This window comes from Rhincodon typus, chromosome 7, assembly GCF_021869965.1.
Source record: "Rhincodon typus isolate 14 chromosome 7, sRhiTyp1.1, whole genome shotgun sequence".
NCBI classification, from domain to species: domain Eukaryota; kingdom Metazoa; phylum Chordata; class Chondrichthyes; order Orectolobiformes; family Rhincodontidae; genus Rhincodon; species Rhincodon typus.
This window is the reverse complement of record NC_063338.1, coordinates 41,082,649-41,097,687: the sequence shown is the minus strand read 5'-3', so window position 1 is coordinate 41,097,687 and position 15,039 is coordinate 41,082,649. Positions and strand designations below refer to the sequence as shown.

The 15,039-nt window shown below is 39.2% G+C and overlaps 1 protein-coding gene across 1 annotated transcript in view; it reads right to left on the bottom strand.

The window, feature by feature from the left end:
• LOC109932547 (dual 3',5'-cyclic-AMP and -GMP phosphodiesterase 11A-like) overlaps positions 1–15,039 on the bottom strand; it is a 293,291-nt gene that overhangs the window by 10,646 nt on the left and 267,606 nt on the right. The window contains exons 18-19 of the mRNA XM_048599206.1: positions 9,539–9,599; positions 5,664–5,747 (exon numbers count right to left, since the gene is read on the bottom strand). Coding sequence (XP_048455163.1) covers positions 5,664–5,747; positions 9,539–9,599 — 145 coding nt within the window. The remainder of the gene's footprint in view (positions 1–5,663; positions 5,748–9,538; positions 9,600–15,039) is intronic.

The window sequence follows — 15,039 nt, the reverse complement described above, 5'->3', positions numbered from 1 at the left end:
CTGGATTGTAGGGATTATATATTGAAAGAATAGCTTGAGTAACAAAAACATCTTGATTATGGATGATTTGTATTTAATAAAAGATTGGTAATACCGAAAGCAGTCTAAAGTGATATTCTTCAAAATTGCATCAAGGTCATGTAGAAATATCAATAGTCAGTTTGGTGACCAGGAATTAGTTAAGCAATTGAAGAAATGATTGCAAACTGCAGCAGCTGTGCAATTGAGTCAGAAACAGGAAGAAACTTCGCTGTTGTCGACATTTCCATTATTATCTTGGGAAAGTTCAGAATGAACTTGTTTAAGTTTAAAGGAGAAATCATATTCTTATCATTAACAATGACTCCAAATGAATTGAGATTGAAAACTTACACAGTATTACAATAGACACGGTGATAAAATCTTTAAAATGAATCTATTAAACTCACAGTATTCCTGACATGGTAGTACCTGACAATTGACCACAGTTCTCAAATACACAATTTTCAAGGATTGCCAGGAAATGTAGAATCACCGCATTCTGAGCTCACCTCACACTGGAAGTGGATGGTAATGTAGGATGTGGGGTCAGAACCATAATATAACTCCTGACGCAGACTAACTATACCGGTTTGACACTATTGAGTTTCAGGTCATCACCATTGCAGAACAGATTACCATCAGCAGAATTATTAATTGGAGAAGAATGTAATATCCATTGTTGTCCAAGAAATTAACATCACAAATTACTTTGGGAGACCATGATAGGGGTGAGACAATGTGAAGAGATTTAATGAGCGAAACAAACCAGGAACTTCAATCATCACTATTATTGAGCAAGCGAATTGGTAATTCTTTAGCCAGTAGAAGGAGCATGGATCCCAAACAGACATCAAGAATGAATTGATGTTGAAAAGGTGGAACAGCCAATGTGTTTCTATATTTGGTGCAAAGTACTATCAGGAGAAACCAAACAGTGGCTGTATTTCTATGATTCTGAAGAAGACAGAAGATGACAGAGGAACCATTGAAAGCTCTATAAATATCCAAAGAATGCTCATGCAAGCGGAATTTAGAGTAAGCGTACCATACTATCATCCTCAGAAGCAAATTGGATTGAGATTGAGGTGGGGGTGATGGGCTATATCTGTAAATAACGGAAACAAAGACTTGTGGGTGATGGAAAGTAATGGGTTTGACATTAAGAGCCTGTGGGGTCATGATGTAATGATGTAACATCACATGTCTAAAATAAGCTGAAAGGGATTACATAGAGAAGGCACTCTGATTTGGTGTTGATCCATGTTGTGTTAATATGTTGATTAAAATGTTGTTGTTAAAATGTATCCAGACTAATGCAGACTCATTTAGCAGACAAGACCCTCCAATCCCACTGACCTGAAGACCAAACATTTCGTACATGGACACATGCTTAACTAGTGCAGAATGCTGTTCTTAGTAATAGTATCCAGTTCAAAATGAAAAAAGGAAAGCAAAACCAGAAAGTTAAATGGTGACAAATACATTAATTAGACTGAAAAAGAAAAAAACAGAAAACATGGAAAAGCACGAAACACATTAAACAGCCCACAAAACAAAAGAATTGAAGCAAAAGGAAGCTTTGATTTTCTCCCATTAAAAGGTAACACAGCCTCCAGTAAAGAATTCAAGTTACCATTTGAATTTCTCCCAAACAATCAAAATGAATCAAAGTGATGAGTGAGTTGTTGAGGGAAACCATTTTTAAAATTGAGGGTGAGTTCACTGAATCACTTGTGCCTAAGGTCAGTGCTTTTGATTATTCCTCTCTGTGTTTGATAGATGTTAATGAGAAGCTAGGTAAATAACTCCTTTTAATATCTCCTCCTGGGCTCAGTCACCGCTAAGTTTTGATTCTTGTTCAATTACACTTTTGTGAAGCACCCTGAGATATTTTCCTTTACATTAGAGGAACTATGTAAATACAAGCTGGCATTTCTTATAATGGAAAATGATGAGAGGTATAGATAGAGTAGACAGCCAGAGACTTTTTTCTAGGGTGGAGGTAGCTATTATGAGGGGGCATAGTTTTAAAGTGAGTGGAGGTAAGTTCAGGGGAGACGTCAGAGGTAGGTTCTGTACTCAGAGAGTGGTAGGGGCATGGAATGCATTGCCGGAGAGGGTAGTGGAGTCGGCCTCATTAGGGGCATTTAAGCAGCTGTTAGATAGGCAGATGGATGATAGTATAAGGTAGGGGTGGAGGTTAGATAGAATTTAGGATTAGGGTAAAAATTCGGCACAACAGAGTGGGCGGAAGGGCCTGTACTGTGCTGTACTGTTCTATGTTCTATGTTAAAAATACAGACGTTTATTTAATTGGAAGTGAATAACAACTATACATTTTCACTTGGAATTCAGATAAAATCCAAAACCTGAAAGTGAAAGCCAGTTGGCCTACAAATAGAATAGAATTTACTTGAAATTTGGTTGAAACATTTACCCTGATCTTAGTTCAATGGAAACAATTGCAATGCCAATTGAAGATAATTTTTGAAGTGACAGTCATTGATGGAAAACTTAAAAGCAAGCACAGCAAATAAAACAAATAAAATTCACAAGGCTGTTCTTATTTGTTTCATTTCTACTGTCTTGAGGATCCTGACTTCCAATTTAAATGGTTTCTGAGGCAGCAGTAGTCCTGTTGTACCATACGCGCTTACTGGGTTGTTTATTTTGGAGGCCCTCACAGTAAAACTGGATCATCAATCCAGTGTTCATATTTACTCACTTCTAGTAGTGGTTGGTGAATAGCAGTCAAAAGCAGGAATCCTTCCCCCTTTTTTTCTCTCTGTTAGGTCAGAGCTGTGAGATGCAGGAACATTTTAATTGCTTATTATTGGGTATGGGGATCACAATGCATGATTAACCCATGCCCAGTGTCACTGAGGCAGACAGCATGCAAACTGAGTGCTGGCTGCTCTTCAACAAGCTGGTGTTGTGTAGTCCAATGCAAAATGTGTTACATGTTCAGCTGGGAGGGTCCACAGTGTGCTTGGCTATGATGATGAATAGGTAGCCTGCACTTCATGCAGGAGAGGTGCTCTCAAGTTACAGCAGCAGCTACAACTGCCTCAGGTAGGCTTTGGTGGAAGGCAGAGAGCTGCCAATGAAAAATGCGACACAGCAAGCGTTTTCAGACCCTTGGAGGCTGCATAGGAGGTTGCAACGATGGAAGGTGAAAACAGGAGAAAGGCCATGATTCCACACGGAACCAGGAGATGCTTGAGGCAAAACAAATAAAGAGGAGCAGATGATCAAGGAGGTAAGTCAGAACCTGGCTGCAGTGCTGCAGATAGTTCTTTGACCTATTATGAGTGGTCAAAGCCAGTGAATGTATCTACAGATAAAAACCCTATCACCACTCCACCAACCTCTTATTTTTCAGCAATCATATCTAATGAACAGAGACTCCACCTCACCCTAACATATGCAGCCACGATGCCAGCTTCGTACCCACCGCTTGCAGCCTACACATACCTCCAGCTATTTGGATATGGCAAGCACATTACACAAACACACTGCAACACACTCATTGACGCTCTTCCCATTCTCCCTCACTCACAGGAGAATTTCACACATAACAACAAAAATAGAAAACCTGGCGGGAGATGGACACATCCGCAATTTCTAGGCTCGCTAGTGGAGACTTATTCCACGTTACGGAACTATCTGCGACTGAGATCATGTTACTGCCTCACATTGCTTCTTAAATCCCACATTGTCTTCAGCCTGCTACCTGGTAAGACCTGCAAACTGCAGATGAAAAAGTCATTGACCTCTTGTTTTGCACATCACCCATCAGTCCCTTCCCTAATCCTAATCTTCCACTTGTGTATTTTGTTGTTAAATACCCAAGCCCTGCCATGTGGCCAGGCTCAACAGCCTCTTAGCAGGAAGCTGTACAACCAACATTTCTGAAGTTTTGGTCTTCCATAGCACTAGTACCTGCAGGTGAATTGTGTCGTCAGTATCTAATGCAAAAATAAAGGCCATCTGCCCTTCAAATCTAAGCTGTGCTTAAGTTCCACTTCGACCTCTTCCAACCCTTCTTCACTTAATTCCATCCACATATCCTTCTATTCCTAAGTCCCTCTAGCTACTCCTTAAATGCATCTAATCAACTCACCTCAACTACTCTTTTGCTTGAGAGCTCAACAGTCCATTTGCTCTCTAGGTAAAGACGTTTCTCCTGAATTCTGATTGGGTTTATTTATGACTATCTTTTACATGTATGAACCCTAGTTCTGGCCTCACTTGTAAGTACGAAATATCTTAAGAACATAAATTCATCAAAAAAACATTGATGAAGGGTTAGGCCACTCGGGCCCTTTGAGTCCACTCCACCATCATATATGATCATGATGGATCTTCATCTCCATTTTCACATTGCCAACCACCCATCCACAGATTCGTCAATTCCTGGAGTGATCAAAAATCCCTCCATCTCAGCCTTAAATGTCCTCAATGATGGAGCATCAACAATCCTTTGGGGTAGAGAACTCCAAAGATTTATAACATTTAGAGTGAAGAAATTTCACTACAGTTATGTCCTAAATGATCGACTCTTTATCCTGACACTATATTGCATGGGAATATTGCTAAGCAATACAATGAGTCGGGGCCAGTCATATACTCATAACAATTTCTGATTGTGGGTGATGAAAAGCAAGAGGGCAGGTCTGCAGTCTTGACATCATGTATCAGAAAGGGAAGTTGAGAGGATGCTGATGGAAAATCTGGATTGGATCCTCCCGCAGACAGCTGCTGGTTGCCAGACTACAGAAACCAATATTATAAACAAAAAGTTTTCTGTGTTCACCAAAAGTGTTAAAATTAGACACTTAAAAGGAAATATTAGCTTGAACGTTTGTGAGAACTTAAATGACCACATGAAATTAGATTGGATAATAGATCAGCGTACCTTGAGGGACATGACAAAGTGGTCAGCAATGAAAGGTCAATTCTACTACTGTTTGCCCAAAGCACAAATAATTTCTATTCAGTAAAAGCTATCTAGGGTCATAAGTTTGTCAACCTGCTGATTGTTTTAGTTGACCGATTCTGTGGTTTTGGCATGGATGACTAAATGCCCCATCATGTTTAGAATTTCCACTGCTATACAGAAATGGCAAAGCAGCAGACTGCTCCTAAGGCACCAACATTTATTAACTGAGATTCACAAAGCTATTATAGTGTACATGGAATTAATGCACTGTTAGCTACAGGCCAAACACATTTTATGGGGAGATCATTTATGCCTGGAAAGAATCAAATTATAACAACATGGCTATTCACAGAGATAGAATGACTGGTGTAGTAAATGATCACATGCCTTTGCTGGGACAAATATTTCATTTGCTTATCTTTTTGCTGAATTGCTTTCAGAATTCTGCAGGAAATGGCAAAGTGCATAACACTTAATTGTCCGGTCTTATCAACCTAAAAATAATCTTATTTTAAATCTGACATTTCACCATGATGTTTAAAGAGTCAGTTGAATGTGCCAATTCGTTATGTATCAAACACTGGAGATAAATTGGTCTTCAGTCTTTATAAACTTCTGCCTAATATTAAGTTCATAGGCCAAAGAAATAATGGACTACATATCTTATAGAAGTTAAACTTCAATTGCTTAAAATCATTACCTCATAGAGGGGCATACATATCCCATCGATCCATTCCAACTGCAGTCTTGGGAGTTCATCTTTTCTATTACGGTCAAAAATGGCCTGGAAACAATAATAATTAGGAATCAGTTCTTGTTGAAATCAGTCTTAAAATTTAATAAAATATTTTCTGTGGAAATTATCACATTCTAAATGTAGGTTTATTGCTTGTAGTACTCTTAGATAGAATAGTGAAAGGTTCTAATTGGTTTACTCTGTCTTTAATGGTGACAGTAAGATAGAAATCAAAAGTAGACTTTATGCTTTGAATGCAACTGAGAATTAGTACCCAAAATGTACTTGAAATTGTACAGATCAGGTGACAAATTAGAGTCCCAATAAAATTGTTTGTCTAATCATGAATTTAGATGCTTCAAGGAACAAATGCAATCAATTATAGCAATAGAATATAATTGGGTTATTTCCTGCTTTAAAATTATCTGTTGATGTAATTAAGAGTGAGAACCTGCAGTTTTATTGATACTGCTAAAAATAGATTTACTTGCCAAGAATAAAAACTTTCAAGAAGTGTCCAGTTCCTACTTTTGAGTAACCAATTTTAAAATGATTTTAAAAAATCTACTGAATGATTTATTAGTTTCATAGCAATTTAATTTATTTTTTGGTATGAAAATATATTTAAAATTTACCTATAATATCTGTGCATCAAAGGAAATATACATAATTTGTAAAGCCTTCCTAATGCAACATAATTTGCAGAATCTCGCAAGTTCAACATGATGATTTAACTACTCTAAAATAAAAGTTTAGAAAATATTAACCTAAATGAGTTTAGACATAACTCATTTGCATTTAAAATTCCTCACTCTTTTCTGCTGGGTGAGCCAATTCTGCCTGGATTATGATGTTATGAACATATAAATTAGGAACAAATTATTCAGCCCCTAGTGTCTGCTGTGTCATTTTACAAGATAATCTGATTGTGGCTTCAGCTCCCTACACTCTTTGACTCCGTTGCTCATTAGGAATCTATCTAACTCAGCTTTAAAGTATTCAATAATCCAGCCTTCACTGCTCTCTGGGGAAAAGAATTCCGTTGTCCAAAGTTGTCTGAAAGAAAACAAATGGCTCCTCAGCTAGATCTTTAATGGCAGACCTCTTTTTAACTGAATCCCCAGTTCTAGTCTTTCCTAAAAGGTGAAACACCCTCTCATTAAGATCACCTCTCATCCTACTCCATTTCAGTGGATACAGACACAACCTTTGCAACTCTTCCTCATAAGATAGATTTCCTCCCTAATGCCTCTACATATTTTTTAAGACATTGCGACCAGAATTGCACACAGTACCCATACTATTTTTACTTTGTACATACCTTGTTATATTAATTATATAGTTAGACTGGAGAAAGTAAACAATTATTTTTAAAAAATGCAGGAGTACAGTTATTTCCTTACCTTAGAGAAGACTTGACATTGTCTTGAACTCAACCCAACAACATCAAATGATCAAACCCCATGGCAAGCTCCCTATGATCACACATTGCAGGTAAAAACTCATAAAAGAGCCCAGTAACTAAAACATGGAGCAGCACAGGAAGAAAACCTACACTAACATGCTGGCATGAATTTGACCTCGCTGCTTCCAGATACATTTGAATATGTTGAGAGATCATAACAGTTCAGAAAATGGGTAACTGGAGAAAAGGAATCACACACTGTCGAAATCCCTCTAGGTTAAAAGGGGGAGGGTTTGGCCTAGTGGTAATGTCACTAGGCTTGTAATTTGGAATCTCAGACTAATGTTCTGGCACTGTAGCATGTGGTGAAATTTGAAGTCAATAAAAAAATCTGGAATGTAAAGCTTTAATATCTTGTCATGGTCCTGCTGTAATGGGAAGCAGGTCCATAGGTGTGATGATTGTCTCATCTGAACTGGAACAGTCTGTCATTTTATCTTAGTACGCTGCTCCAAGAAATTTTTACTCTCAAAGCTGAGGAAAATGCTCTCAAAGAAAAGCACCATCCAAGAAATCAAAGAGCCAGAGAATGAAGAAACCATGTCCCTCAGAGAAGGTAATTTACAAAAAATGTAAATGCTGAAGCACTAATACGGAGGTCAATGAACATCTACAAATTTCTAACTGGACACAGGAGCAGCAGTCTGTGTACTTTCTGATGATGAAGAGTGACCATAAGACTGTTAGGTATAGGAGCAGAAGTAGCTCATTTGGCTTATTGAGTCTGCTGTGCTATTCAATGAGATAATGGCTGATCTAATAATGCTCAACTCCACTTTCCTGCCTATTCCCCATAACTTTCAATTCCCTTACTGATTAAAAATCTATCTGTCTCAGCCTTGAATATATTTAATGACCCAGCTTCAATGGTCCTCTGCAGTAAAGAATGCCATAGATTCGCTACCCTCAGAGGAAAAGAAATCAGGTATATTGCAACCTTCATTACTTATACCACAAGGTCAGGAGCGATCAATCCGAAGATCAAAGGACATTGCAAAGCTCAAACACAAAGACTGAACATCCTTTGAAACACTATATATAAACAAAACCAAGGGTACTCATCATTAAGCAGAAAGGCACGTATGGACTTGAAATGAATTTACAAAATGGAAAAAAATAAAGAAGAGGACCAAAGCAGTGTATTCAGATTTGAATTTCCAAAATTGTTCAAAGGTACAAGCAAACTGAAAGTAGTGGATTGCGTCATGCTCAGAGCAAATGCAAAACCGAGTTGTCTGTTTGTAGCTAGTGCCAAACTCAATATAATACTGAGTTGGATAGAGACACAGAGACACAGGGTGATATACAGCAAAGATTATAACTCCACATATACATAGGAAACTATGTCATTAAGGATGTCATCACCATATGATGATGAGGTAACTCCCAAAAAGGAACAATTATTTTGAGCTCATTACACAGTAATGTATATGATTAGCTTGGTGTAAATAAATCATTTGTAAAAAGATCAAAAAGTCCTGCTATATACTTACCATAGAGTATGACCTCACAAATAAGTAATCATTACTGAAGAAATAGCTGATGGCTTCCAAATCAGTTGGATAAAATATGCAATTATATTTAACATTTAATAATTGCAACAAATTTTATGTGGATGTGCATTTTATTAAATTGAAGTTAAGGACATTGTTAATGTATTTACACAACTTGTGTTACTGTTATCTAAAGCATCATTCTATGCCCTGCACTGTGTGATATTGCCATTTTCCTTATTCTACAAACGTCACAAAATGCTGAGTGGTGCCTGTCAGCAAAATATTATGAAATGACCTCATGTCATGTCTATATGACACTATAAACACTTAACTGACATGATAGATAAAACAAAGGACTCATTATAATGTACTGAATATGTAAAATGAAGTAATTTAATTTTGTGAAGATTTTAATATTTTGCTGGATATACAACTGCGAAGCATTTGCTTCTTGCCCCCTAACTAAAAGTTCTTTTCTTACCTGTTGTATTTACATCCTTGTATCTCAAATATTGTGTTCCTTTGTACATTTCAATAATTTTAGCACCAGCCAAATTCAATTCACTCTTTAGAAATCCTGTTTACCATCAGGGAATGTTTTTAGTCAAATTAATTTTTATAAAGTATAAAATGCAATTTACATGCAAAGAGTGGGATTTTTTATAATTGCTGAGTGTTAAACCTCAGTTTTCCCTTTTAGTTAACCAGTATATAATTTATCCATGAAGCCTTGTCTAAGTCACTTGTTTTCTTTAATACATTTCTGCAAGATGGTGACAAAGTAAAGCACTCCAGCTGGACCTCCCCTGCTCTGCCCTTTCTCTTCTCTCTTTTTCCCTCCTTTTTACGTTTTTTTTCAGCTAATGACTTGGACTTACCGGGATGGGAATGGAGGAGCTGGCGAGCCCCACAGGTGAAATCTGGAGCAGGGAAGCAGTTCTGGAGTGATGGCTCTCGCAGAGAATTGAGTCCTAGAGTGGCTGCCGCGGGGAAACAGTCCCGGGGCGGCGGGAAGCGACAGAAAGCATTCCCGGGTGGAGGCCAACAAGGGGAAGTGAGTCCTGGAGTAAATGTACTTTGGAGCAGCTGAGAGCCGGTGAGGAGTGGACTGGGGTCTTGGAGTGGAGCAGGAACGTTTGTTGAACTGGGGTCTGCTGCAGGTGGTCAGACCATGTGTGGAAGCCCTTGCGCTGCGCTACTATGTTTATTTGTATCAGAGATAGTAGGAACTGCAGATGCTGGAGAATCCGAGACAACAAGGTGCAGGGCTGGATGAACAGAGCAGGCCAAGCAGCATCATAGGAGCATGCTGCTTGGCCTGCTGTGTTCATCCAGCCCTGCACCATGTTTATTTGTAATTTGTTTATCTGACTGTAATGACTATCCTTTTAACTATGTCTTATTTCTAATATATTCTATCAATCACTGCAAAGTAAGGCAACTACTTTTCTTTTTTATTGATCTTTTTTGTATCCAAGCTTTGTACCTAGGTACTTGTACCTAAGATGGTGACACTGAAACTTTTCACTGTTCTCCTGTACTTCGATGTACTTGAGTACACGTGGCAATAAAGGACATTCTATTCTATTATTATGTTTCTATTATTCCTCCAGACTGTGGGGACAGGCTGTGCTTTCAGGTTTCTGTCAGTGTTACTCAATATTCAGTAACAAAGAGTAATCCAGGCTCACTGCGGATTATCTCTCTCTCCATTGCTGTAGGAAAGTGCATGACCTTTTCCATGCATATTCCTCCAGAAACACCAACAAACATCAAGAACATATTGTAAAAATCTTAGGTCAGAACCTTATTTCTTTTTCAGGGAGGGTCACCGGAACCAAAATGTTAACTCTGATTTTTTCTTCACAGATGCTGCCAGACCTGCTGAGCTTATCCAGCAATGTCTGTTTTTGTTCCTATTTCTTTTAATACCTAGTGCAACATGTTGCTGTCCAACACACCAGACTACTGAACTGCTGTATCAATTAATACACTTTAATTTACTAAATGCAGAATAAACTTGTTGTATGAGCATTAATAACCTGAATCTTGCTTTATAATTACAGATACAGTAAGCTTTCTAAAAAAATATTCCTTTAACAGGAAGCAGTAGTTCATAAAAATGCTCTCAATATGAAATAGTTATTGCAAAATTTTCATCTGTTTTAACTTTAGAGAAACCTCTAAATTGCACCATTGGATCCTTCTATGGAAATAGGCAATCGGATGTTTCATCAGAAACAGGGATATCATGAGAAAACAATTACACTAACAACAGATGAACAATGCCTAGTGATAAGTCAATAGATTCAGATGGCAGATACAGTTAAGGAGAATCCAAAGAGATTCTATAAATACATTAAGGGCAAAAGAGTAACTAGGGATAGAGTAGGACCCCTTAACAATCAATGAGGCTGTATATGTGTGGAACCACAGGAGATGGATGAGATACTAAACGTATATTTTGTGTCAGTATACCCCAAGAAGACAAACGTGGAGGCTAGGGAATTCGGGAAATAAATGGTGAAATAGTGATAAATAGTATCTTGAAAAGAGTCCACATTACAGAAGAGGAGGTGCTGGAGATCTTAAAATGTGAAAAAGTAGATAAATCCCTGGGTGAGGTGCTGGAAGACTGGAGGCTGGTTAATGTTGTGCCATTATTAAAGAAAGGCTTTAAGGAAAAGCCAGGGAACTACAGACCCATGAGCCTGATGTCTGTGGTCAGTAAGTTTTTGGAGGTGATTCTGAGAGGCAGGATCCATATGCATTTAGAAAGGCAAGGACTGATTAGGGATAATTAACATGGCTTTGTGTGTGGGAAATCAGGTCTCCAAAAATTGATGGAGTTCTTTGAAGAGGTGACCAAAAAGACAGGTGTGGGCAGAGCAGCAGACATTGTCTACATGGACTTTGGCGAGGCTTTCAATGTGTTTCCGTATGGTAGACTGGTTAATGAGGTTAAATCACATGGGATCCAGGGAAAGTTGGCCAATTGGTTACAAAATTGGCTTGACGGTAGGAGACAGAGGGTGGTAATAGAAGATTGTTATTCAGACTGGAGGCCTGTGACCAGTGCTGTGCCACAAGGATCAGTGCTGGGTCCACTGCTATTTGTCATTTATATAAACGATTTAATTGAGAATATAGGACATATGGTTAGTAAGTTTTCGGATAAAACACCAAAGTTGGTGGTCCAGTGGACAGTGAAGATGGTTATCTAAGAGCACAACAGGATCTTGGGCCAGTGGGCTGAGGAGTGGCAGATGGAGTTTAATTTAGATAAATGTGGGGTGTTGGTATGACAAGCCAGGGCAGGACTTACATAGTTAATGGTAAGAGTGTTGTCGAACAAAGAGACCTAGGTGCATGTATATAATTCCGTGAAAGTGGTGTCACAGGTACACAGGATGGAGAAAAAGGCATTTGGCATGCTTGTCTTCATCAGCCAGAGCATTTCTTACAGGTATTGGGTGTCATGGTATGGCAGTACAAGACATTGGTAAGGCCAACATTTGGAGTACTGTGTACAATTCTGGTTGCCCTGCCATAGGAAGGATGTTGTTAAACTAGAAAGGGTGCAAAAAAGATTTACAAGGATGTTACCAAGACAGGAAGGTTTGGGTTATAAGGTGAGGCTGGAGAGGCTGGGACTTTTTTTGCTCGAACGTAGGAGACTGAGGGGTGACCTTACAGAGGTTTCTAAAATCATGATGGGGCATGTCAAGGTCTTTTCCCAGGGTAGAGGAGTCGAAAACTAGATGGCATAGAAGTGAAAGGAAAAAGACCTAAAAGGGACTTGCAGGGCAACTTTTTCATACAGAGTATGGTGCATATCTGGAACAACCTGCCAGAGGAAGTGATAGAGGTGACTACAACTACAACATTTAAAACACATTTGGACAGGCACATGGATAGGAAAGGTTCAGAGTGACATGGGCCAAATGCAGGCAAATGGGACTAGTTCAGTTGAGAAAACCTGGTTGGCATGGACCAGTTGGGCCGAAGGGTCTGTTTCCATGCTGTATGACTCTAAGACATTGTGACTCAGAGTATAACACAGCCTAATGGACAGTTTGTTGCCATTCGGAGCTAAAGGGAGGAATCTTCTTCCAGTCATTAATGGCAAAGCTGCTGCAATTCAAAATGAGCTTCAGAGTGTATTTTCTTGCCTTCCTCTGGAATATTGGTTATAGTGAGTTGTGAAAACAGGACCTGGTGGGAAAAATTGCTTTCAGCTTCTGGACACAGTGTTCAGCTCATAAAGGTTGATTTTGCAGGAGTTTTACCAGAATGCTTGTACTGCTGGCTTTAGAAGGACACCAGCATTTGGTTGATGGTCCTCCACTTATTCCAGAATATGCAGCGTTGATGCTGCTGTTGGAATTTCTCTAGTGTTCTTGTGTGTTGCTAATACACAGTCCAGGTCTCGGTCACTGCAGTACAGCAGCATTATGATGATAATTGCTCTGTACGCTATAGGTTTTGTTGACTTCCTGAAGTCTTTATTGTTAAGTACTTGCTGTTGGAATTTGTAGAAGGCTGAGCTGGTGCACTTGCTCCAGTGGTCAATCTCCTTATCATTGGTGGTCTTTTCAGAGAGGTGAACGTCAAGATACAGGAAGCACTCAGCATATTCCAGAATCTCTCCTTCAACATTTATTGCAAGTTTGATGCAGAATGGGCAGCAACGTAGTAGTCACCTGTAAACTATAGTGTTTGTGTGTGTTTATGATCATCAGAGACGAATGTCAATGTCTCAGTGCTGAAGACGGTGCCATATTGAATATAGCTGAGCTGGAGGTGAAGTCTCATGGGTCCTTCATTGTTACGATTCAGAGTTCTGGCAGTGCACCCAAGACCCTATTCCAGATGGCAAAGCTCACTCTGTGGACCTGAAGATCACTTACAGCCTTTCCTGTCCAGTAGGTGATGTATCCCTTTACTTATTTGTTCAGGTGCCCCAACACAGGAAGTTAGGTCTCTCTGAGGTAACAATGTCAATTTGTAGTTCTGCTAGATCATGTGATACAATTGCAATTCATCTTTCTGGGTGGTTGCTGTTGAAATTATCCATGAGTGGTCTAACATTCTAAGTTGCCAAAATTTAAAGTTTTCTATGAGACAAATTCTGGTGATCTTGAAGGCTGAAGTTCCCCAGCCAGGAGAAATTTTATGGCACTTATTTTAGGGCACCTTTTTTTTTAATCTCCTTTCCCATTTGGATACCCTGACCAGGACTCCACTATCACAGATGTTGCGAGTCAAAATAGCTCTGTCTCAACACGGATATCCAATGACCTACATGCATCTGTCACCTCTGTGCAGATTCTTGACTAAGGGACTCCCAGATTCATAGCCCTGTCCCCATTGCCAGTCTTCCATCGCCACAGGATTTGGTAAATGGACCCGGGCAGAAGCCTCTGGATGATTTTGTTTTACAGGGGAATCCCAGGTACCAACATTGTCGACACAATCTTGACAAGTTTATGATCAGATTTCGGTGACAGACCAAACCACAATCCTCAAGACTGCCTAGCAGTCTTCTTCCAGGTTTGCATCTAGGGAGATATAAAGTCTTCCTTCACTTGTTCTGCTGTTGAGGAATTTTTGAATTGCACTTTGTCTGGAACCCCTGGTATTGTTTGTGGCCTGACCAGTAGCCACATGATGGCATGACTCAAAGTTTCGTCAGGCAGAATAAACCTCTTCCCAGCTTAAGTTGGCAATCCACAGAAAAAGAACAAAGCTCCTTGGGACTCCAATGTTAAAGACATTATAGAAATGCAAGGAGATGATATTAAGCTTTTGCCAATACAAGTTGGTGGCTTAATGCATATTTGAGGTTCACTTTGCAAAATTAATTATTAATGGACAATGCCATGCTTAGTGCAGTCAATATTCTCAGGAGGCCAAAACACAAATTCTTGAAAAGATATGTTTCACATTATCTGAGTGACTGAGCTGCAGGATCACTCCACAACAAATTCACAGATCACTAGTGACCAGTGAGCACATACTTCCCATGCTTATTTAAGGTGTAGGCTCTCCAGAGGATCCAAGGAGGTGTTGTAATTGATTGGATCTCATTGGGCTGGCAAGCTGTCTCCTAAACAAAATAGGGTAATAGACTAATTATCTGTCTTGCTGCCTTATAGTATGTGCAGGGTTGGAATCGTGTTTTGATTCAAGCATGATTTAGTTCCTGGGCCAAAGTTCATAATTATTCCAGCAATGTTCAAAACAAAATACAATTTTCTAACATAGAGATAACAAGGTGTAGAGCTGGATGAACACAGCAGGCCAAGCAGCATCAGAGGTGCAGGAAAGCTGACGTTTCGGGCCTAGACCCTTCTTCAGAAATGCATTTCTGAAGAAG